General features: G+C 46.1%; 1 protein-coding gene across 2 annotated transcripts in view; it reads right to left on the bottom strand.

Moving 5' to 3' along the window:
* The window catches only part of LOC139762306 (probable nuclear hormone receptor HR3), a 608,088-nt gene that overhangs the window by 567,374 nt on the left and 16,274 nt on the right, over positions 1-24,440 (bottom strand). The window contains exon 1 of one of the 2 annotated variants that reach the window (XM_071686923.1): positions 478-650. The exons of the other annotated variant lie outside the window; for it this stretch is intronic. Coding sequence (XP_071543024.1) covers positions 478-496 — 19 coding nt within the window. The 5' untranslated portion in view covers positions 497-650. Of the gene's footprint in view, positions 1-477; positions 651-24,440 lie in introns of those variants that run through there. 2 annotated transcript variants of the gene reach the window in all.

Consider the following 24,440-nt stretch of genomic DNA (forward strand, 5'->3'; position numbering starts at 1 on the left):
ACACACACACACACACACACACACACAGCCCGAATCCTTGAAATGTACGATTACATACGAGAGAATCCTCACAGCAGGTGGGCGTACGTGGACACGGTGCAATGCAAAGCATCAAGGTCCAGCCGAGGTCACGTGGCTCCCAAGTCACGTTACGGCAGGTCACGCGACATGGGCTGCCAGGGAGGACCCCCCCCCCCTCCTCGTCCATGGTGGGAGGCCAGTTTCCCGTCCTCGAATCCCTGGCGTATATGTAAATGAGCGCCCCCGACGTTTCAAGTTGGGTGGCTGGCGTGTGACGCGAGGTGGTGGTGTTGGGAGGGAAGGGGGGCACTGTCCTGGCCCGGGTCACATGGCAGTGTTTACATCACAGTGGCCACTCGGGAGTTCGGGTGCCGCCTGGGCCTGGGGGGGAGAGACGTGGCGCTCCTAGTGCCGCTCTTGCCCCAAGGGGTTGGGTTTGTGGGGGGGGAGACTTACCTCTTATCGTGCTGGGCATGTTGGTGGTGCCTGGAGCATGTTACGGCGGCGCCTCCCAGATGGTGGTCCGTGTGTCACGCCGCAGGAGGGAGCAACTGTTTCGTGGTCACGTGGGGCTCGAGGGGGGGACGCGCCGCGACTCGCTACTGACTGCCAGGCCGGCACCAAATCCACTGACTGCCGGGCGACACCACTCCAGCAGCTAGCGGTTTGAGACCTGCGCTTAGTTGCCACAACGTAGGCATCGCGGCAAGACGTCCCTACGCGGCGCGCCGCTCCGCCGACCTAAGCTATAGCCCAGCCCGCGCGCGGGGGCCCCCCTGGCCCTCAGCACCGGCCCCTAGCACACCACAACACCAACTGTAGCATCTACACGACCACACCTGCTCTACAGTCCCTCGAAATCATCCAACAGAGGAGGATGATGCCTTGGGGCGGTATAGATCCCCGGGGAGAGGAAGTGAGAGAGAGAGAGAGAGAGAGAGAGAGAGAGAGAGAGAGAGAGAGAGAGAGAGAGAGAGAGAGAGAGAGAGAGAGAGAGAGGACTCTGTGAACAGACCAGCGGCCAACTCACCTGCAACATGAGACAAGAGGGCCGCGGACCTCCAGGTGAGCACACCCGGGGGTCAGGAGGAGTGTCACAAGCCGCATGGGGTCAAAGGTCAAGGGGCACACCTCGGGAAACACCTCATAACGGCACAGGTCCCGCGAGGTCCACGAAATTTGCCGCGCTCACTCCAGGAGAAGGCGATGATGTACAAGACGTGATAAACAACGCGAGTGTATATGTATATATATATATATATATATATATATATGTGTGTGTGTGTGTGTGTGTGTGTGTGTGTGTGTGTGTGTGTGTGTGTGTGTGTGTGTGTGTATATGTATATGCCTGTGTATGTTTATGTATGTATACGTTGAAATGTATAGGTATGTATATGTGCGTGTGTGGGCGTGTATGTATATTCATGTGTACGTGGGTGGGTTGGGCCATTCTTTCGTCTGTTTCCTTGTGCTACCTCGCAAACGCGGGAGACAGCGACAAAGCAAAATGAATAAAAAATGAATGAATATATATATATATATATATATATATATATATATATATATATATATATATATATATATATATATATATACTATAAAACGTACACATTTCCACATATACGTGAGCCATCCGTTCCTCTCATGTCCCCGTGCTTTAGACGTGAAACCTAGACCTACCAAAGAAGAAGAACATCCAACAGAAAGATTACAAGATAAGCAACAACAGACGACAAAAATATACTACTAACAACCCACATTACCATCCCTTACACTGGCAAACAACAGAACATCCCCTACACTAGCAAACAACAGAAGACCCCCTACACTGGCAAACAACAGAACACCCCCTACACTAGCAAACAACAGAACGTCCCTACACTGGCAAACAACAGAAGACCCCCTACACTAGCATACAACAGAAGACCCCCTACACTGGCAAACAACAGAACACCCCCTACACTAGCAAACAACAGAACGTCCCTTCTTGAAGCCCCAAGTGACGATCCCTTCCACCTGCGTCTCACATCTTCCCTTACTCAGTATACAAAATTCCTGTTGATGATCCCAACCGCTGAGGTATCTCCACTCACGAACACTGAGATGCATCTAACCACGAGCAAGCACCAGGTACAACATCCCTCACCTCCACACACCAAGGCACCCCCTACCGTACAAGTACTCGAGCACTGCTCCCCCGACACCATACCGCTCATCAGCTCCATCATTCCCCCCCGGTCACCAGAGGATGCCTCTCACGGAGATAAACACAATCTTCCCCCCACTGGGGTCTGACTAAGACCCTTTGTGACCCCTGTAATCCCTCTGCGCTGCCTGCTCACAAGATGAGCATATGGGCTGCACAGTAAACTTGCCGGGGACACCGGCACACATCAGTCACCCTAATAAACTCGACAGATAAATCCATGATTACAAACCCTACGATCAGAGACCCATAAACAATAACCCTTCGTCAATAAACAGGACGGTAAGCCATCATCCTCTCTCTCTCTCTCTCTCTCTCTCTCTCTCTCTCTCTCTCTCTCTCTCTCTCTCTCTCTCTCTCTCTCTCTCTCAGGAACGCGACACTATTCCACCACCGGCCACTCCTGCCATGGGAATGTATCTAGACACTAGCAGCCATTACCCTCGTCAGGGAAATGCTAATTGGGTGATGGCCGAGTAGTGTAACATATAATGTAAGCTGTATCCTCACACAAGAGGCGGGCATAGACACGCTGGGTGTAACCTGGTTAAAACAATGTATGCACCCATGTAGCCATTAAACTCTGCCTCTCTTCAGTTCCTCCTGTGTAACGAGGAAATGCTCATCCCCAAAACCTTCTGGATGAACAAGACGTATCCGCGGGGCGATGTACCAATCAACCACATGAACGAGAAACACATGAAGTGACAGAGCTCCGACGTACAGTCGAGCCCATATGGTGGCCACAGACCCCCTCCTTGATGGTCAGCCTGTCTGACGACGGACTGACTGAACCCTCTGCAGGCATCACCAACACCACCGACCCCTCCAGATACAAGATTGATCCCCCAGGTAGAGGGGAACGAATTAGGCTCCTGATATACCCTCCGCCCTACACTTCCTGAATTCCACATCATTCCTAAGTAGAGAGGACTATAGCCATGCCAGAAATAGCTGCTTAGGACGCCTAAGGTGAAGGGGTGAGGGGCTGTAGGCCATGGTCTGACTAGCTTATGCCATAGTCCCGCTCTGGCCACACACATTTTTCTAGTCATCAGCTATTTTCCTATCCACAGAGATTTAATTCACCCCAGCACAAAGCAGTGTTCTTTTCATCAAGGGTGGTTCTTCATTAGCTTCACTTTTCAACCAGAGAGGAATAAAAAAAATCCTTCTTCCTTCTCCCCACTCTCGTTCTATGTGCTCTCAGCAACTATTGCCTGTCCCTCTCTTTCTCTCTCTTCTACAACTCGGCTACTGCTCTCGTGAGCTGTCTGCATGCGTCTCACAGCCCCTAAGAAGACTTGGACCCAGAGCAAACAATTGCCTGCTGCTTCCCATTATGGTATCTGTGTACGTACCATATTGTCAGTGATACACGGGCTGTACACAATGTCAGTGACAAGTGATGCACAATAATGCCACAAACAGTTGCTTTACTCATGCTAAGGAAGAAAAAAAAAGTATCTTCCCCGTTAGATACGCTTAATTTCGAAATGATCGATACAACTCGTCAAAGTTTATGAGATAAATTTCCTAATAAGTATGGTAACCCCCAGTTCATCATCATTTCCAACGAAATATGAAATCAACATAATGTCTATTTTTGGCAAATGACAGGTAATGTCGTTAGCAATCGATACATTACAGCATCAATGAAAGCATGGCTACCAGTGTGTGGCCAAACCAAATGGGGATTTCACAATCCGTCGTCCGTGTTGTCATATTGTTTCACAGACAAGGATGAAAGTCCTTTTTTTGACCGTGTGTACATAACACCAGGAACGCACGTGTTCCACATAAAGTTTGGGACCTTAAAGGTGCTCGCTGCCTGCAATCTCTCCCGACCGGATGACTAAACCGATCACTATCCCACAATACCCGGACACAAGCGATAACCGGACACAAGCGCGTATAACGAAGGGATGAAAAAAAAACCACCACCCCAGTGGCGCTATGACGACGGCAGGCGAGAAGCGACGCTACACCACTCGTCCGAACGTCGCGTTATGTACATGCGACCCTCATGTGCGGTCCAGGAGGGTGGATAGCAGAGTTCATCATCTATCTCCACACACACACCTCCACACACCCCTTCCCTCAAACCTTACCTGACCTAACCACACGTCACAGATAGTGCTACTCTCTCCAGCGGGGGAAAACCACGGCATTACATGGCCGGTTGGTGTCCCCTCTACTGATGGAACAGGCAACCATAATCCTCAGATATGATAACAAATACTTCATGGCGAAGAAGAATGGTGAAGGGATTCCCTTGTTATAATCCGGACCTCCAGAGCTCTTCTGTGGGAAGGATAACTTTTCCGCCATCTGAAAGTGTGAGCTTTGGAGTTTTCTCAAGAGGCACGCTTAACCTATCCTGCATATGGAGACACTGTGGCTCATGTGTACAGTTTCAACGATTTGAAACCCAAGTTTTCTTTTCTTCCTCCTCCTCCTCCTCCTCCTTTTTTTTTCCCTATTCTATTCCTGGCCTTTATGACTGAAGCTTTCTACATGAGAGAACAACAAGGATGAGGCCGCCACTGCAGCACACACTGGTGCCGTAAAAAGGTGTTCTTTTCACTAATCCTTCGTAATTGACGGCGCTCAGCGGTTACCATCCTGTAAAAAAAAAAAAGGTTATGTTTCTCTGCTGATCATTTTGTAAACAAAGCCGCGCCGCTGCTGTAAAAGCAGACTTAATCTCACAGGGAAATGATGACGTTGAAAGTCGAGGCGCTGGGAATTAATGATGAACCCCCTTAATTATATCCTGTAAGAGCCGGGGTTATTTAACCACACACACACACACACACACACACACACACACACACACACACACACACTGTAAATCACGGCCTGGGTATTATTACTGTACGACCCTTCCGTATGATGGTCCTGGTGGTGAGTGACCCGATCCTTAGGGGGTAGGGTCGATTGTCAGTCAGGTCACCACACCCAAGGGCCCAAGGGCCGTACCATAGTGCTCAAGGATTACATCATCGTGCTCAAGGGTCGCACCGTCGTGCTCAAGGGTCGCACCGTCGTGTTCAAGAGTCGCACCGTCGTGTTCAAGGGTCGCACCGTCGTGTTCAAGAGTCGCACCGTCGTGCTCAAGGGTCGCACCGTCGTGTTCAAGGGTCACACCGTCGTGTTCAAGAGTCGCACCGTCGTGCTCAAGGGTCGCACCGTCGTTCAAGGGTCGCACCGTCGTGTTCAAGGGTCGCACCGTCGTCTTCAGGGGTCGCACCGTCGTGCTCGAGGGTCGCACCGTCGTCTTCAAGGGTCGCACCGTCGTCTTCAAGGGTCGCACCGTCGTCTTCAAGGGTCGCACCGTCGTGCTCAAGGGTCGCATCGTCGTGTTCAAGAGTCGCACCGTCGTGTTCAAGGGTCGCATCGTCGTGTTCAAGGGTCGCACCGTCGTGTTCAAGGGCCGTACCATCGTGTTCAAGGGCCGCACCGTCGTGTTCAAGGGTCTCACCGTCGTGTTCAAGGATCGCACCGTCGTGTTCAAGGGTCGCACCGTCGTGTTCAAGGTCGCACCGTCGTGCTCAAGGGTCGCATCGTCGTGTTCAAGAGTCGCACCGTCCTGTTCAAGGGTCGCATCGTCGTGTTCAAGGGTCGCACCGTCCTGTTCAAGGGTCGCACCGTCGTGCTCAAGGGTCGCATCGTCGTGTTCAAGGGTCGCACCGTCGTGTTCAAGGGTCGCACCGTCCTGTTCAAGGGTCGCACCGTCCTGTTCAAGGGTCGCATCGTCGTGTTCAAGGGTCGCACCGTCCTGTTCAAGGGTCGCACCGTCGTGTTCAAGGGTCGCACCGTCGTGTTCAAGGGTCGCACCGTCGTGTTCAAGAGTCGCACCGTCGTGCTCAAGGGTCGCATCGTCGTGTTCAAGGGTCGCACCGTCGTGTTCAAGGGTCGCACCGTCCTGTTCAAGGGTCGCACCGTCCTGTTCAAGGGTCGCACCGTCGTGCTCAAGGGTCGCACCGTCGTGTTCAAGGGTCGCACCGTCGTGCTCAAGGGTCGCACCGTCGTGCTCAAGGGTCGCACCGTCGTATTCAAGGGTCGCACCGTCGTGTTCAAGGGTCGCACCGTCGTGTTCAAGGGTCGCACCGTCGTGTTCAAGGGTCGCACCGTCGTGTTCAAGAGTCGCACCGTCGTGCTCAAGGGTCGCACCGTCCTGTTCAAGGGTCGCACCGTCGTGTTCAAGGGTCGCACCGTCGTGTTCAAGGGTCGCACCGTCGTGCTCAAGGGTCGCACCGTCGTGTTCAAGGGTCGCACCGTCGTGTTCAAGGGTCGCACCGTCGTGTTCAAGAGTCGCACCGTCGTGCTCAAGGGTCGCACCGTCCTGTTCAAGGGTCGCACCGTCGTGCTCAAGGGTCGCATCGTCGTGTTCAAGGGTCGCACCGTCGTGTTCAAGGGTCGCACCGTCGTGTTCAAGGGTCGCACCGTCCTGTTCAAGGGTCGCATCGTCCTGTTCAAGGGTCGCACCGTCGTGCTCAAGGGTCGCACCGTCGTGTTCAAGGGTCGCACCGTCGTGTTCTGGGTTAGTACTAAAAACGACCCAACTGTAACACCTTGGGAAGGGGTGGCACTCACCACGACAGCAAAGGAACACTTTTATAAGTGATGGAACTGAAAGCATCCATGTGACACCACTGTGCACTGACCACACCCATATGACAACATCTTTCAAAAGTGATGGCAGTGACCACACCCATGTGACACCATCTTTCAAAAGTGATGGCAGTGACCACACCCATGTGACACCATCTTTCAAAAGTGATGGCAGTGACCACACCCATGTGACACCATCTTTCAAAAGTGATGGCTGTGACAACACCCATGTGACCCCATCTTTCAAAAGTGGTGGCAGTGACCACACCCATGTGACCCCATCCTTCAAAAGTGATGGCAGTGACCACACCCATGTGACACCATCTTTCAAAAGTGATGGCAGTGACCACACCCATGTGACCCCATCCTTCAAAAGTGATGGCTGTGACCACACCCATGTGACCCCATCTTTCAAAAGTGATGGCAGTGACCACACCCATGTGACACCATCTCTCATAAGTTATGTCACTGACCACACCCCCTGTAACACCACCTCTCACAAGTGATGGCACTGACCACAAACCCCACAACCACAACCTCCCATAGGTGATGGCACTGACAACACCCCCACAACCACAACCTCCCATAAGTGATGGCACTGACCACACCCCCACAACCACAACCTCCCATAAGTGATGGCACTGACAACACCCCCACAACCACAACCTCCCATAAGTGATGGCAGTGACCACACCCCACAACCACAACCTCCCATAAGTGATGGCACTGACCACACCCCCACAACCACAACTTCCCATAAGTGATGGCACTGACCACACCCCCACCCTGTGACACCACCTCTCACAAGTGATGGCAGAACTCCGCACGGCAGCACAGGGGTGCCAATCTGTACTCTACAAAAACCTTACAGATGAAGGTTAGTATTACGCCGTGTGTATGACGCCGTCTGGCTGCCTGGTGACCCCACCATCTGCTGGTGACGCAGGCAAACTTACAACCCTTCCGTGGATACGATGCGTTGTCGTCAACAGAGCATGGTTACTACTTTGTCATATTACCTTCAGCTGGTGAACTGGAATATCTTAAAATGCTGAAAGAAGCACTGCATTAGTAAATGTTCCTCTTTCTTTTCATCTCTTTCACTTCAATCGGCAAATAAGACGTTTACAACAATTCTGTTTACAAGATACTAATTTTTGAACAATTTTGAACAATTCTGTTTACAAGATACTAATTTTTGAACAATTTTGAACAATTCTATTTACGATACTATTTTTTGAACAATTTTGAACAATTTTGAACAATTCTGTTTACAAGATACTAATTTTTGAACAATTTTGAACAATTCTGTTTACAAGATACTAATTTTTGAACAATTTTGAACAATTCTGTTTACAAGATACTAATTTTTGAACAATTTTGAACAATTCTGTTTACAAGATACTAATTTTTGAACAATTTTGAACAGTTCTGTTTATAAGATACTAATTTTTGAACAATTTTGAACAATTCTGTTTACAAGATACTAATTTTTGAACAATTTTGAACAATTCTGTTTACAAGATACTAATTTTTGAACAATTTTGAACAATTCTGTTTACAAGATACTAATTTTTGAACAATTTTGAACAATTCTGTTTACAAGATACTTTTTGAACAATTTTGAACAATTCTGTTTACAAGATACTAATTTTTGAACAATTTTGAACAATTCTGCTTACAAGATACTAATTTTTGAACAATGGGGCTTTATACAGCTATTTTTTTTATACAACGATGCAGACGACATCATTTTTCTTTTTTCTTTTCTTTTTTCGTAACTCATCTGACCCATCGACATTAACCTGTAGATGATGGCGGACACTTGTGAAGCCGTCTACACAACGGGACACGGAGTGCTTCTCAAACTATGGAAAACATCGACACCACAAGTGACGCAACCCACCTACAAGCTATGTAACCCACCCACACCACAAGCGACGGAACCCACCCACAAACGAAGGAACCTACCCAAAACCGATGGAACCCACCCACAAGCGACGGAACGCACCTACATACGATGGAACCCACCCACAACCGACGGAACGCACCTACACACGATAGAACCCACCCACAAGCGATGCGACCCACCTACAAGCTATGTAACCCACCCACACCACAAGCGATGGAACCCACCCATAAACGAAGGAACCTACCCAAAACCGATGGAACCCACCCACAAGCGACGGAACGCACCTACACACGATGGAACCCACCCACAACCGACGGAACCCACCCACACACGATGGAACCCACCCACAAGCGACGCGACCCACCTACAAACTATGTAACCCACCCACACCACAAGCGAAGGAACCCACCCACAAACGACGGAACCTACCCAAAACCGATGGAACCCACCCACAAGCGACGGAACGCACCTACACACGATGGAACCCACCCACAACCGACGGAACCCACCTACAGACAATGGAACCCACCCACAACCGACGGAACCCACCTACAGACAATGGAACCCACCCACAACCGACAGAACCCACCTACAGACGATGGAACCCACTCACAAACCGATAGAACCAACGCACTTTGCAACGATTTACAAATAAAAGAAGCCCCAAGACACAGTATGAAATCCAGCTACAAACCCCGAAACCTACCTAAACCGATGAAACCCACCAAGAACCATCAGATTACCGAGTAACCCACCCAGTCGAGAGCCTCAAACGACGAGGCCTGGCAGCACAAGTGGACATACGAGGCCCAAGACTCCGCCGTGCGAGGCTCCCTACGCTACAACATCACCACCACCAATAAATGAAACCCGGGGCTCCCCTGCGAGTTTCACTGCCCTACAACGTTGATCCAGCCGGTAGACGCGGCCCAAGGCTCCCCCGTATGAGGCCCCTCTCCCCCCCCTTTTCCCTACACCACCCCAGCCGTGTTATCACACCTACTTTGATCTCCGACCCGAGCCGTACCCCGACGACGCTGGCTATAAATATATTTCACACTGGAGAATATCCAGCAAGATAAGGCAAAGAAGAAGAAGAAGAAGAAAAAAAAAACATTGCAATTCAGTATTTCTAAGTTTCCAGTATCTTTGGATTTCTAGACTCTGGGTTATGTTACACCCAGACACAACCATCACTTTCTTTCTTTTGTTTCTAATCTATTTTCTGAACACTTTTTTTCTTTAACGTTACGGGGCCTTCTTCTTCCCCGATATAACCTTCGTTACCACCACACAACCACCACAAGTACCATCGCTTAACCACTTTAACTACCATTCCACCATCACTTCATTACCACGTAACCATCTCATTCTCACCAAACACCTCATGCGATCCCGCCTCACTGCTAACTTTTTAAAGTCCCACGCGACCACGAACTCCGTCTCGCCCACCCAGCGAAACATCTCAGTCATAACCCACATCAACCACCTCAATCCACTCCTCCCTCAGGACTCCCCTCACTCCTACTGAACCACCGACCCATCCTAAGAACGGGGCCCTTCGTCCCCATCCCTAGTCCCCATCCTACTCAACCACACCGCCTCATATTTCTTACCTCAACCATTTCAACCTCCCCCCCCCCCTCACTCCGACCTTCATCCCCCACACACCCATCTCATTTTCATCCCGCAATCAATCGAGAACCACCTCCCCTAACCCCACCACACACACACACACACACACACACACACACACACACAAGTCCCGTTCCCCAGCCTCCCTACCACCCACCCTCTCATGCCAGCCTCAGACTCCTCCTCTCCAACACCTAGCCAACCTCCTTCGTGTAAGAGAGGCTAAACCTTCCTCTCTGGTGCGACCAAAAGTCTTGCTAAATAAACCAACAGTTTCTCGGTACATATTCCAACGAGGTGCATAATACATGCCAAACAGGCAATACGCCTTCTTTTGCACCATTTTTTTTTAACTCAAACGTCCTAAAAAAAAAAATGTAACAAGTATTTAACATCGACTTACCTTAACCTTTGATCGAATCTTCACCACCTTCTTTAGGGTAATCACACAGTTCACAAACCTGCAAAAATAGAGAAAACTCGAGTCAAAATAATGTCTACCTTAGAGTCAAAGATGAAGTCCTATCACTTCGGAAAAAAAAAAAAAAAAAAAAATATATATATATATATATATATATATATATATATATATATATATATATATATATATATATATATATATGAGTCCACGGGGGAAATGAAACACGATAAGTTCCCAAGTGCATATATATATATATATATATATATATATATATATATATATATATATATATATATATATATATATATATAACCACAGAATCCCATGATGGAAACTTAATTCCAGCTCCTCCCTAACACTTAAAGCGGGACCCTAATTCCCTGTATTTTTCGCCGTCTTAATGAATATGATTACGGTCCGTCCGTATTTTCGGTAAATTTTTAATCTTTCAATTTCCTGGCGCAAGGTCGCTACTTTCCTGATGCCAAAGTCTGCATCGTTTTTAATAAGTGATCGAAATGGTACGAGGAAAATATGGGACGATAGCAGAATGAAGAAATAACTCTGGCTCCTTAAAAATGGAAGGTTATTAATAAGAGGGGAAGAGAGAAATAGGGATGAGAATTCCTCAGCTTCGCTTCTCCGAGTCAGGGTTACCACAACGGTTGATCCTCGTATTACACACTTAAAACTATAGGAAGCAACAGCTAGGAGAAACGTGTCGTGGGTCTAAGCCTTGGTGGCGGGGGCACGCGTACACGGATTACGCGAGCAGTGGCCCTAAATGATAGCAGGAGGACACACTGAGGACAGCAACATCACAACGGACGAAAACTGTGGGCTGTAGACACGCACTGCCCACCACAGAGAATGAAACTGATGGCCTCTGACTCCACCCCGGCTAATATGTGAGCAGTAACCAATCGTGGGGCGAATGATATGATCATGAAGGTATAAAAAGCAATGCTCACACGAAAAATCATTGACCGAGTGTCCTCAACCAGACATGGATCACGGAGTCTGATGAGCCTAGTGGATAAAACGACTAAGCCTGTGGGACTATACTAACACCGCACCGGCAGAACACGTCACAACCTTACGTAAGCTTGTGCAAGTGTGTTATTTTGTTCCTTTATTTCCCGTCAGGCAGGGTTATGATGCTCAAAAACTACCACGATTTACCTTATCACACTTATCTGCGTCCTTAAAACCATCACCTATATCTCTACCAGACAGGGCTTGGGGTCCTAAACGCTATCACCATTCACCACAGAACACAGGTCTTGAGTCCTTAATACAAGTGATATGTTTAAAACTCACGTTCCACCGAGTCTGAAAACTGACCCGTTTTCGCCGTTCTCAGAGAGTGTGAGCGCCAGAACGCCAGAGCTCAAACTTGTCCTGTATTTCTGACTCAAACACCGGTCGTCATACTTCAATACAATCCGTCAATGGCAACTGCTTTCCGAGCATGAACGTCAAAATGGTTAACGGACGATACGAAGAAGAAATTGTTTACAGACTTTTAGGGAATGGCAAATATTGCCGCACCATAACACTACCACAAATGGTTTAAAATTAATCTGGCACAAGGATCCGTGTCCTAGAATCATTTAAAACAAACCGTCAGTGGATATCAGAGGTTAGCGGAAACCCATTGTTTACACTGGCACAACAAGAACCAGGCCATTCCACACAACACGACCGAAAAAAATCTGTGCAACCTTATCGGTTACAAAGGAAATGGTTTGTAATATAAATATATGAACGCTCAATAACCAGTCTATGTGTAAGGAGTTATAAGTCATTAACAACCATACTAACCCTGACAACATCATGCTACAATATAATGTTGCATAAGTATGGGGGATCGAATTCTCATAAGCAATCATCGTACATTCCCATTCTTCTTTTTCTCTCTCATTTACGGCAATGTAAGGCTGATCTCTGTACTGTACACATTCACTATATACAACCTGACCATGTCTCTTCAATACATCCACATCCCTCCTATGAATCTAGTGCTCAATCAATGAGCATCAACTTCGACGCAGACATTTGAGAACACGGTATGACGCGTTGCTATCGTGCATTGGCCAATCCTTCCCCGCTCACACCTGACGCCCTGCAACACATCTGTTTACAGTTATTCTAATAAAGCTGTGGATATCGTTCCCAGCGTGTTACGTGACAACAGTCGGCAAGAAGTACCAGTAACGCGATCCGTATGTTCCATCCAAACCTAATCTATACCTTGTCTACAACGTACATAAAGGCTTATGGAGAAAAAAAAATCACAAACACGGTTTACGGGACCACAACCAGTTCTTTAAAAACTGCTCTGACATCAGCAACCCAAGAATTTAGCTTTAACCAACAAACTTATCTCAACATCTTTAGTAATTACCCTAAGCAACCGAACACTTTACCATCAGTGAAAACTACGTTACTAGGCAACATGCTATCAGACCTGCCAATTTCTAATACCCGTGGGCCATAAAATATATCGACTTGAACTTATGCACGGTAAGAGCAGCTGGTGACCACGCGCGCCACGAAGTTCCCCACACGGTCAAGGGAAAATAATTAAAAAGTGTCGAGTGGTGTGTGGAACGCTAGGCCTGGGCTGCGTGCATGGATGTAAGGAGCTGTTCACAAGTGGAACACACTGGGAATAGGCTATGCACCCTCCATCTCCCACATGCGATGCGTCGCTGTGATAGACATCGTGCAAGGCTACAAAACTATCTTGTAAATATATATATATATATATATATATATATATATATATATATATATATATATATATAGTGTAAGACTAGTTCGACAAGGTATAACTACAGTTACACGAAGAGCCGCCAGCTTCCTCCGCCAGCGAAGTTTCCAAACGGCGGAAGCCGTTAAGGTTCCCCTCCGTAAGCATGGCGAGGAGAGCCGGGACTGGCCACCACAACGCCGTTCAACCATCCACTCAAGAACCTTTATGCTCACGGCATTTAAGGTACTGTGGGTGTGGTACTAGAGCAGGAGGAGGAGACGGTGTCGTACTCGACGTTGTGACAACTTTTCGCGCTCGTGATGCGTGATCATCATCATCCCTCCCTCCCTCCCGTGCGTCAGGACAGATACCAGGATGCAATACGTCATCTCTTGATATTCAAAGGACCAGCGTGGATACCCAGCGCCCGTGTCTGCTGCCCCGTGTGGTGAATGTGACCCCATGCCCTCACTCAGGGAGTCATATATCAAACCATATGACAGGTCTCGTAATATTGTAGTAATACTAGTTATATATATATATATATATATATATATATATATATATATATATATATATATATATATATATATATATATATATATATTTGTGCTTTGTCGCTGTCTCCCGCGTTTGCGAGGTAGCGCAAGGAAACAGACGAAAGAAATGGCCCAACCCACCCCCATACACATGTATATACATACGTCCACACACGGATATACATACCTACACAGCTTTCCATGGTTTACCCCAGACGCTTCACATGCCTTGATTCAATCCACTGACAGCACTTCAACCCCGGTATACCACATCGATCCAATTCACTCTATTCCTTGCCCTCCTTTCACCCTCCTGCATGTTCAGGCACCGATCACACAAAATCTTTTTCACTCCATCTTTCCACCTCCAATTTGGTCTCCCTCTTCTCCTCGTTCCCTCCACCTCCGACACATATATCCTCTTGGTCAATCTTTCCTCACTCATTCTCTCCATGTGCCCAAACCATTTCAAAATACCCTCTTCTGCTCTCTCAACCACGCTCTTTTTATTTCCACACATCTCTCTTACCCTTACGTTACTTACTCGATCAAACCACCTCACACCACACATTGTCCTCAAACATCTCATTTCCAGCACATCCATCCTCCTGCGCACAACTCTATCCATAGCCCACGCCTCGCAACCACACAACATTGTTGGAACCACTATTCCTTCAAACATACCCATTTTTGCTTTCCGAGATAATGTTCTCGACTTCCACACATTCTTCAAGGCTCCCACAATTTTCGCCCCCTCCCCCACCCTATGATCCACTTCCGCTTCCATGGTTCCATCCGCTGCCAGATCCACTCCCAGATATCTAAAACACTTCACTTCCTCCAGTTTTTCTCCATTCAAATTCACCTCCCAATTGACTTGACCCTCAACCCTACTGTACCTAATAACCTTGCTCTTATTCACATTTACTCTTATCTTTCTTCTTTCACACACTTTACCAAACTCAGTCACCAGCTTCTGCAGTTTCTCACATGAATCAGCCACCAGCGCTGTATCATCAGCGAACAACAACTGACTCACTTCCCAAGCTCTCTCATCCACAACAGACTTCATACTTGCCCCTCTTTCCAAAACTCTTGCATTCACCTCCCTAACAACCCCATCCATAAACAAATTAAACAACCATGGGGACATCACACACCCCTGCCGCAAACCTACATTCACTGAGAACCAATCACTTTCCTCTCTTCCTACACGTACACATGCCTTACATCCTCGATAAAAACTTTTCACTGCTTCTAACAACTTGCCTCCCACACCATATATTCTTAATACCTTCCACAGAGCATCTCTGTCAACTCTATCATATGCCTTCTCCAGATCCATAAATGCTACATACAAATCCATATATATATATATATATATATATATATATATATATATATATATATATATATATATATATATATATATATATATATATATATATATTTCTTTTCTTTCATACTATTCGCCATTTCCCACGTCAGCGAGGTAGCGTTAGGAACAGAGGACTGGGCCTCTGAGAAAACATCCTCATCCGGCCCCCTTCTCTGTTCCTTTCTTTGAGAAATTAAAAAAAAAAAAACGCGAGTCCACGGGGAAAATGAAACACGATAAAATTTGTAAAATAAGTTTATGAACGCTCGTTGTATGTTTTGGACAATCACATGCTTACCAAATGGCGTCCTAGCTTCGTCTCTTCGATGTATATCAACTAACTTATATTTCTCTCTTGTGTCTCCCCTGATGATGTGATTATTACACGAAAGTGCACTTGGGAACTTATCGTGTTTCATTTTCCCCGTGGACTCAAAGGAATATCTTGATCGCGTGCAAAAGTGTGATCCTTTCCAACATATATAGGATAGGGGGGGATAGGGGATAGGGGACAAAGAATACTTCCCATGTATTCCCTGCGTGTCGTAAAAGGCGACTAAAAGGGGAGGGAGCGGGGGGCTGGAAATCCTCCCCTCTCGTTTTTTTTTTTAATTTTCCAAAAGAAGGAACAGAGAATTGGGCCAGGTGAGGGTATTCCCTCAAAGGCCCAGTCCTCTGTTCTTAACGCTACCTCGCTAATGCGGGAAATGGCGAACAGTTTGAAAGAAAGAAAGAAAGATATATATATATATATATATATATATATATATATATATGGTGTGGGAGGAAAGTTGTTAGAAGCAGTGAAAAGTTTTTATCGAGGATATAAGGCATGTGTATGTGTAGGAAGAGAAGAAAGGGACTGGTTCTCAGTGAATGTAGGTTTGCGGCAAGGGGTGTGTGATGTCTCCATGGTTGTTTAATTTGTTTATGGATGGGGTTGTTAGGGAGGTGAATGCAAGAGTTTTGGAAAGAGGGGCAAGTATGCAGTCTGTTGTGGATGAGAGAGCTTGGGAAGTGAGTCAGTTGATGTACGCTGATGATACAGCGCTGGTGGCTGATTCGTGTTAGAAACTGCAAAAGCTGGTGAATGAGATTGGTAAAGTGTGTGAAAGAAGAAAGATAAGAGTAAATGTGAATAAGAGCAAGGTTATTATATACAATAGGTTTGAGGGACAAGTCAATTGGGAGGTAAGTTTGAATGGAAAAAAACTGGAGGAAGTGAAGTGTTTTAGATATCTGGGAGTGGATTTGGCAGCGGATGGAACCATGGAAGCAGAAGTGAATCATAGGGTGGGGGATGGGGGAGAAAGTTCTGGGAGCGTTGAAGAATGTGTGGAAATCGAGAACAGTATCTCGGAAAGCAAAAATGGGTATGTTTGAAGGAATAGTGGTTCCAACAATGTTATATGGTTGCGAGGCGTGGGCTATAGATAGAGTTGTGCGGAGGAGGGTGGCTGTGCTGGAAATGAGATGTTTGAGGACAATATGTGGTGAGGTGGTTTGATCGAGTAAGTAACGTAAGGGTAAGAGAGATGTATGTTAATAAAAAGAGTGTGGTTGAGAGAGCAGAAGAGGGTGTTTTGAAATGGAGAGAATGAGTGAGGAAAGATTGACCAAGAGGATATATGTGTCAGAGGTGGAGGGAACGAGAAGTGGGAGATCAAATTGGAGGTGGAGAGATGGAGTGAAAAAGATTTTGAGTGATCGGGGCCTGAACATGCAGGAGAGTGAAAGGCGTGCAAGGAATAGAGTGAATTGGAACGATGTGGTATACCGGGGTCGACGTGCTGTCAATGGATTGAAACAGGGCATGTGAAGCGTCTGGGGTAAACCATGGAAAGTTCTGTGGGGCCTGGATGTGAAAAGGGAGCTGTGGTTTCGGTGCATTATTACATGACAGATAGAGACTGGGTGTGAACGAATGTGGCCTTTGTTGTCTTTTCCTAGCGCTACCTCGCACACATGAGGGGGGGAGGGGGGTTTTATTTCATGTGTGGCGGGGTGGCGATGGGAATGAATACAGAGAGACAGTATGAATTATGTACATGTGTATATATGTATATGTCTGTGTGCGTATATATATGTATACGTTGATATGTATAGGTATGTATATTCGCTTGTGTGGACGTGTATGTATATACATGTGTATGTGGGTGGGTTAGGCCATTCTTTCGTCTGTTTCCTTGCGCTACCTCGCTAACGCGGGAGACAGCGACAAAGCAAAATAAATAAATATATATATATATATATATATATATATATATATATATATATATATATATATATATATATATATATATATATATATATATATATTCCTATGAGTCCACGGGGAAATGAAACACGTTGAGTTCCCAAATGCACTTCGTGTAATGTGTGTGTGTGTGTGTGTGTGTGTGTGTGTGAATGATGGTGTGCGAGCGTGTATGTGTGGAGAGAGAGAGAGAGAGACTCGCTGAGCTAGAATTCCCTTCACTCTTTAATAGGTTCCAGCAGCGCTCGGGGAGCTGGCCACGTCCACCGGTTGGGACCAAAAGATCATAAAGAAAGACCGCATCTTCTCCCATCTATTCTCTGGCTGTCATGTGCAATACACCGAAACCACAGCTCACTATCCACAACCAGAGTCCACACCTCTCCTTGGTTTACCCCATACGTTTCACATGTCCTGGTTCAGTCCATCGACAGTACGTCCACCCTTGAATACCAAGTCGTTCCTCTTTATCCCGTGCACGCCTTTCACTCCCCTTCATGTGCAGCACCCAATCACTCATAATTAATTTCACTCCATCCTTCCATCTCTAATTTGGTCTCCCCATTCTCCTTGTTCCCTCCACTTCTGACACAAGTATCCTCTGTCAACCGTCCATCACTCATTCTCTCCATATGTCCAAACCACTTCAGCACAGCATCTTTAGCTCTCTCAACTACACTCTTCTTATTAATACACATCTGTCTCATTTAATTACTTACTTGATCAAACCACCTTACACCACAAACTGTCATTAAACGTTTCATTTCCAACACATCCACCCTTCTCCACATAGCCTTACCTGTAGTCCATGCCTCGCATCCATATAACAATGCTGGAACTACTAAACCTTTAAACATAACCATCGCCCCTCCTCCGAAAACGTTCTCTTTCCACACATTTTTCAGCGCTCCCAAAAACCTTCGCCCCCTCCCCTACCTTTAACTCACCTCCGCTTTCACGGTTCCATTCGCTACCATATCCACTCCCAGGTATCTAAAACACTTAATTTCCTCCAAGTTTTCTCCATTCCAACGCACATCACAATAAACCTGTCCCTCATCCCTGCTAAACCTAATAACTTCGATTCAATTCACATTTACTCTCAACTTCCTCCTTTCACAAGCTTTTCAAAGCTCAATCACCACCTTCTACAGTTTCTCAGTCGAATCTGCCACCAGTGCTGCATCATCAGCATACAATAACGGACTCACTTACCATGCCCTTTCATTCCCCCAAAGACTTCATACTCGCCCCCCTCTACAAGACTCTGGCATTTACCTTCCGCGCCAAAACATCGATAAACAAAATGGACAACCATGGTGACATCACACGCCATTCCCGTAGACCAGTCTTCACTTGGAACAGTTCATTCTAATATCTCATCCTTACCTCATCCACTTCCATTCCATTCCAACTTTTGCCATTCTATATATAATCTCTCGTTATTTCCTCATATAACTCTCTTTTCCTAGCTAACTTATTCTCACCACCATTGCTTCCTCTTTTTCGAAAACTTCGACAAATCTTTACCCTCGCCTCCACAAGACAGTGATCAGACATCCTACCAGGTGCCCCTATCAGCATATATACATCCAAAAGTCTCAATTTTACACGCCTGTCAATCAATGTGAAATCCAATGATGGCCGTTGACCCGCTCTCCTACTCACACACACGTATACTTGTGTATGTCCCTCTTTTTAAACCAGGTATTCCCAATCATCAGTACTTTTTTTTTAGCATACAGCTCCTCAAGCTGTTCACCATTTCCATTCATAATACTGAATACCCTATGCCCCACAGTTATCATTACCCTTAACTGTCACATTACTTACCTTCGCATTCAAATCATCCATTACTAACACCCGGTCTCTTGAACATAACTGCTAACACAGCTGCTCCCAAAACACTTGCCTCTCATGATTTTTCTTCTCACGGCCAGGTGCATAGCTACCTATTTCTCATAAGCACTAATAACCACCTATTTCTCGCCATCCACTTTCAGTTTTACCCACTTCAGTATAGAATTTACTTCCCTGCACTCTTTCACACACTCCCACAACTCCTGCTTCAGGATTGGTGCAATTCTTTCCTTGGCACTTGTCCTCTTACCAGCCCCTGATTAACTCCTAAGACATTTCCAAACCATTCCTCCCCTCTACCCTTGAGCTTTGTTCACCTATAGCCAGAACATCAAGGTTTCTTTCCCTAACATACTACCTGTCTCTCTTTTCTTCTCATCTTGGATACATCAACACACATTTAGACACCCCAGCCTGAGCCTTCGAGGAGGATGAGCACTCCCTGCTTGACTCCTTCTTTTGTTCCGTCTTTTAGGGATTGAAGTACAAGGAGGGGAGGGGTTCCGGCCCCCTTTAGTCCCCTTCTACAACACACAGGGAATACGGAGGGAGAATCATTTCTCCCCTACCCAAGTGCAGTATGAAGTTTTCATACAACGAAATTTCTGGTCAGTGGCGGAAAAAAAACATTCATAACTCTACCATGAAATTACTGGAACACACATGGTTAAGAACGTCCAGGTAGAAAGACGTTGCTCACCCAATAACTGGTACAGAGCTCTCCCAGTACCTGGCGTGACTTTCAGCGACACAACGCATTTGTTAGATACCAAGAAATATAAAAAAAAAAAAAGTGTACACCGGCCTATCATTCGCTGCTGAGGTACACAGAAAAATATACATAAACATACCTTATGTACATCTTGGCAAGGATTGAAATGAAATACTTTACATTTACGGAACTTTCAAGAAATACAGTGAGGGAAACAGGGAGAGAGAGAGATAGAGAGAGAGAGAGAGAGAGAGAGAGAGAGAGAGAGAGAGAGAGAGAGAGAGAGAGAGAGAGAGAGAGAGAGAGAGAGGAAGATTTTTGTAAGACTGGTGAAGCCTTACCTAAGGTTTCAACACAGAGGTCATGCACGCCGAAGGGAAAGCCATTGTTCCTCTCTCTCTACGGAGGCAAAGCAAAGATAAGTAACCGTGGGCTCGGCGCGCGCGGTGCCCAGGCAGACACTATGGCAACCTCCGCCCGCACTCATAAGGTTCCCTCGCCTCCCGTAACAGCGAGGAGCCTGGCAAGCCCCAACGGTATGGGGGAAGAACGAAGGGAGGGGGACGAGGAATTACAAGCTTACCTCGAGAAGTGGAGGAAGGAGCTCAAAGCCAGGTCCCTGTGACGCCTATGTCCACACATACACACACACACACACACACACACACACACACACACACACACACACACACACACACACCTCCTGCCCCTCAGGCATTGTTTAAAGTTGACAGGTGCTGGTATAACGGACACTGAAAGACTTTCCAGACCCCCACTGCGAGAGGCTGGAGCCCACCTGCACACGGGCCTACACTCAGGGACTCCTGTTTCAACTTCTATAATAAACCATCAATAAGGATCACGGGGCCAATGAATGATACACAATCCATCTTCCAGGCAACAGAAAACAGCACACTTTGCCCTACAATCTACCTTCCTGGCAGCACAACAGCATATCCTGCCATTAACATGACCCTACGATACACAGTTTTCCTTTAGTCCAACAATAAACTTTAAATAAATCTCTAAATCTATTCTTAAGATGCTGCCTTATCTTCCTTCCATCTGTCACTCCCACGAATATATAGTTTCAATCAGCATAGTATGCAAAGTTGAACCCAATAACAAGAATATCTACAAACATACATCATTATCACTCATGATTATCATCATTATCATAGTACTTAAAATCAGTGGGAATCATTTATAAGTATTTAGTTTCCATTATCAATTCGATCATGTTACTGTGTTCATGCGTGGTTTACAACGCTTCATTATAATCTTCAAGCTATTACTCTGATGCATAATGACTTACGATATGATCGAAACTAATGTAAATTATTCTATGAGAGAAAAGAACCATAGGCCGTTTTCCCAGTTGCTAAGGAGCTAAGAAAACGGTTCTATACACCAACAAAAAAATCCTAAGTATTCCTAGCTGGACACAAGAGTTAATTTGTGACCCACTATCATGCCCTCTACGATAAACATGTTAAAACCTTTATTCTTTTTTCCTCCCTGCAGCCTGCCTGAGGTTAAAGCTGCAATATCAATAAACTAAGTGAGGTAGAGAGAGGTCTGGAGGACTTTCTGACGTAAGTGGCTACGTCACCACACGGCTTCGTGAGCTAACCTAGCACGTCCTTACATATGCAGTCACAACCTAGCACGTCCTTACATATGCAGTAACAACCTAGCACGTCCTTACATAAGTAGTAACAACCTACCACGTCCTTACATATGCATTAACAACCTAGCACGTCCTTACATATGCAGTAACAACCTAGCACGTCCTTACATATGCAGTAACAACCTAGCACGTCCTTACATATGCAGTAACAACCTAGCACGTGCAGTAACAACCTAGCACGTCCTTACATATGCAGTAACAACCTACCACGTCCTTACATATGCAGTAACAACCTACCACGTCCTTACATATGCAGTAACAACCTACCACGTCCTTACGTATGCAGTAACAACCTAGCACGTCCTTACATATGCAGTCACAACCTACCACGTCCTTACATATGCAGTCACAACCTACCACGTCCTTACATATGCAGTAACAACCTACCACGTCCTTACATATGCAGTCACAACCTAGAACGTCCTTACATATTCAGTAACAACCTAGCACGTCCTTACATATGCAGTCACAACCTAGCACGTCCTTACATATGCAGTAACAACCTAGCACGTCCTCGCATATGCAGTAACAACTTACCACGTCCTTACATATGCAGTAACAACCTAGCACGTGCAGTAACAACCTAGCACGTCCTCGCATATGCAGTAACAACCTAGCACGTCCTTACATATGCAGTAACAACCTAGCACGTCCTCGCATATGCAGTAACAACCTACCACGTCCTTACATATGCAGTCACAACCTAGTACGTGCAGTAACAACCTACCACGTCCTTACATATGCAGTAACAACCTAGCACGTCCTTACATATGCAGTAACAACCTAGCACGTCCTTACATATGCAGTAACAACCTAGCACGTCCTCGCATATGCAGTAACAACCTACTATGTCCTTACATATGCAGTAACAACCTAGCACGTCCTTACATATGCAGTAACAACCTAGCACGTCCTTACATATGCAGTAACAACCTACTACGTCCTTACATATGCAGTAACAACCTAGCACGTCCTTACATATGCAGTAACAACCTAGCACGTGCAGTAACAACCTAGCACGTCCTTACATATGCAGTCACAACCTACCACGTCCTTACATATGCAGTAACAACCTAGTACGTCCTTACATATGCAGTAACAACCTAGCACGTGCAGTAACAACCTACCACGTCCTTACATATGCAGTAACAACCTACCACGTCCTTACATATGCAGTAACAACCTAGCACGTCCTTACATATGCAGTAACAACCTAGCACGTCCTTACATATGCAGTAACAACCTACCACGTCCTTACATATGCAGTAACAACCTACCACGTCCTTACATATGCAGTAACAACCTAGCACGTCCTTACATATGCAGTAACAACCTAGCACGTCCTTACATATGCAGTAACAACCTACCACGTCCTTACATATGCAGTAACAACCTAGCACGTCCTTACATATGCAGTACCAACCTACCACGTCCTTACATATGCACTAACAACCTAGCACGTCTTTACATATGCAGTAACAACCTACCACGTCCTTACATATGCAGTAACAACCTAGCACGTCCTTACATATGCAGTACCAACCTACCACGTCCTTACATATGCACTAACAACCTAGCACGTCCTTACATATGCACCAACAACCTACCACGTCCTTACATATGTAGTAACAACCTAGCACGTCCTTACATATGCAGTAACAACCTACCACGTCCTTACATATGCAGTAACAACCTACCACGTCCTTACGTATGCAGTAACAACCTACCACGTCCTTACATATGCAGTAACAACCTAGCACGTCCTTACATATGCAGTAACAACCTAGCACGTCCTTACATATGCAGTAACAACCTACCACGTCCTTACATATGCAGTAACAACCTACCACGTCCTTACATATGCAGTAACAGTTAACGATAAAAATTCTGAATGAGAGGAAGCAGCGCATCCTTTGCGATAGTGATATACGAATGAGCGTAAAAAAAAAAAAATCTTTTTTTTTACAATATTGGCCCGTATTGTATTGGTGGGTTTGCGAAGATGCATCTTTATATTAAAGGCAGAGGGGTTATTTTCCCCGATATATTGGCGCCGGTAGGTCAAACGTTATTATGCCTATATTATATTTTCTTCTTGCGTCACTCTCTTAATGAATTTACCGACTTATCCTATAGCAAAGGAGGCTTAGCATATATTGAGATTCATTCACGTATCAGCTCATGAGCCAACAGATCCATTTCCAATGCACGAAGTTCAGCGTAAGCGCCATACAGCTCCTATCTGTAACGCGCAGATAAACTGTTGTTGGGTTAAAATCAAGTCCCTTCACCTCACCCAAATCCCTCAACCGTACCTCAAACTCAAGACTGATCCTGAACGAGAAACCTAATAAAGCAAGCAACAATCATGTCGGCAAAATACCATTTGATCCCTTTGTGCCCACGAGCAAAACAGCCACTTCTTATATCACTG

Source organism: Panulirus ornatus, chromosome 43 (genome assembly GCF_036320965.1).
Source record: "Panulirus ornatus isolate Po-2019 chromosome 43, ASM3632096v1, whole genome shotgun sequence".
In the NCBI taxonomy this organism is placed as follows: Eukaryota; Metazoa; Arthropoda; class Malacostraca; order Decapoda; family Palinuridae; genus Panulirus; species Panulirus ornatus.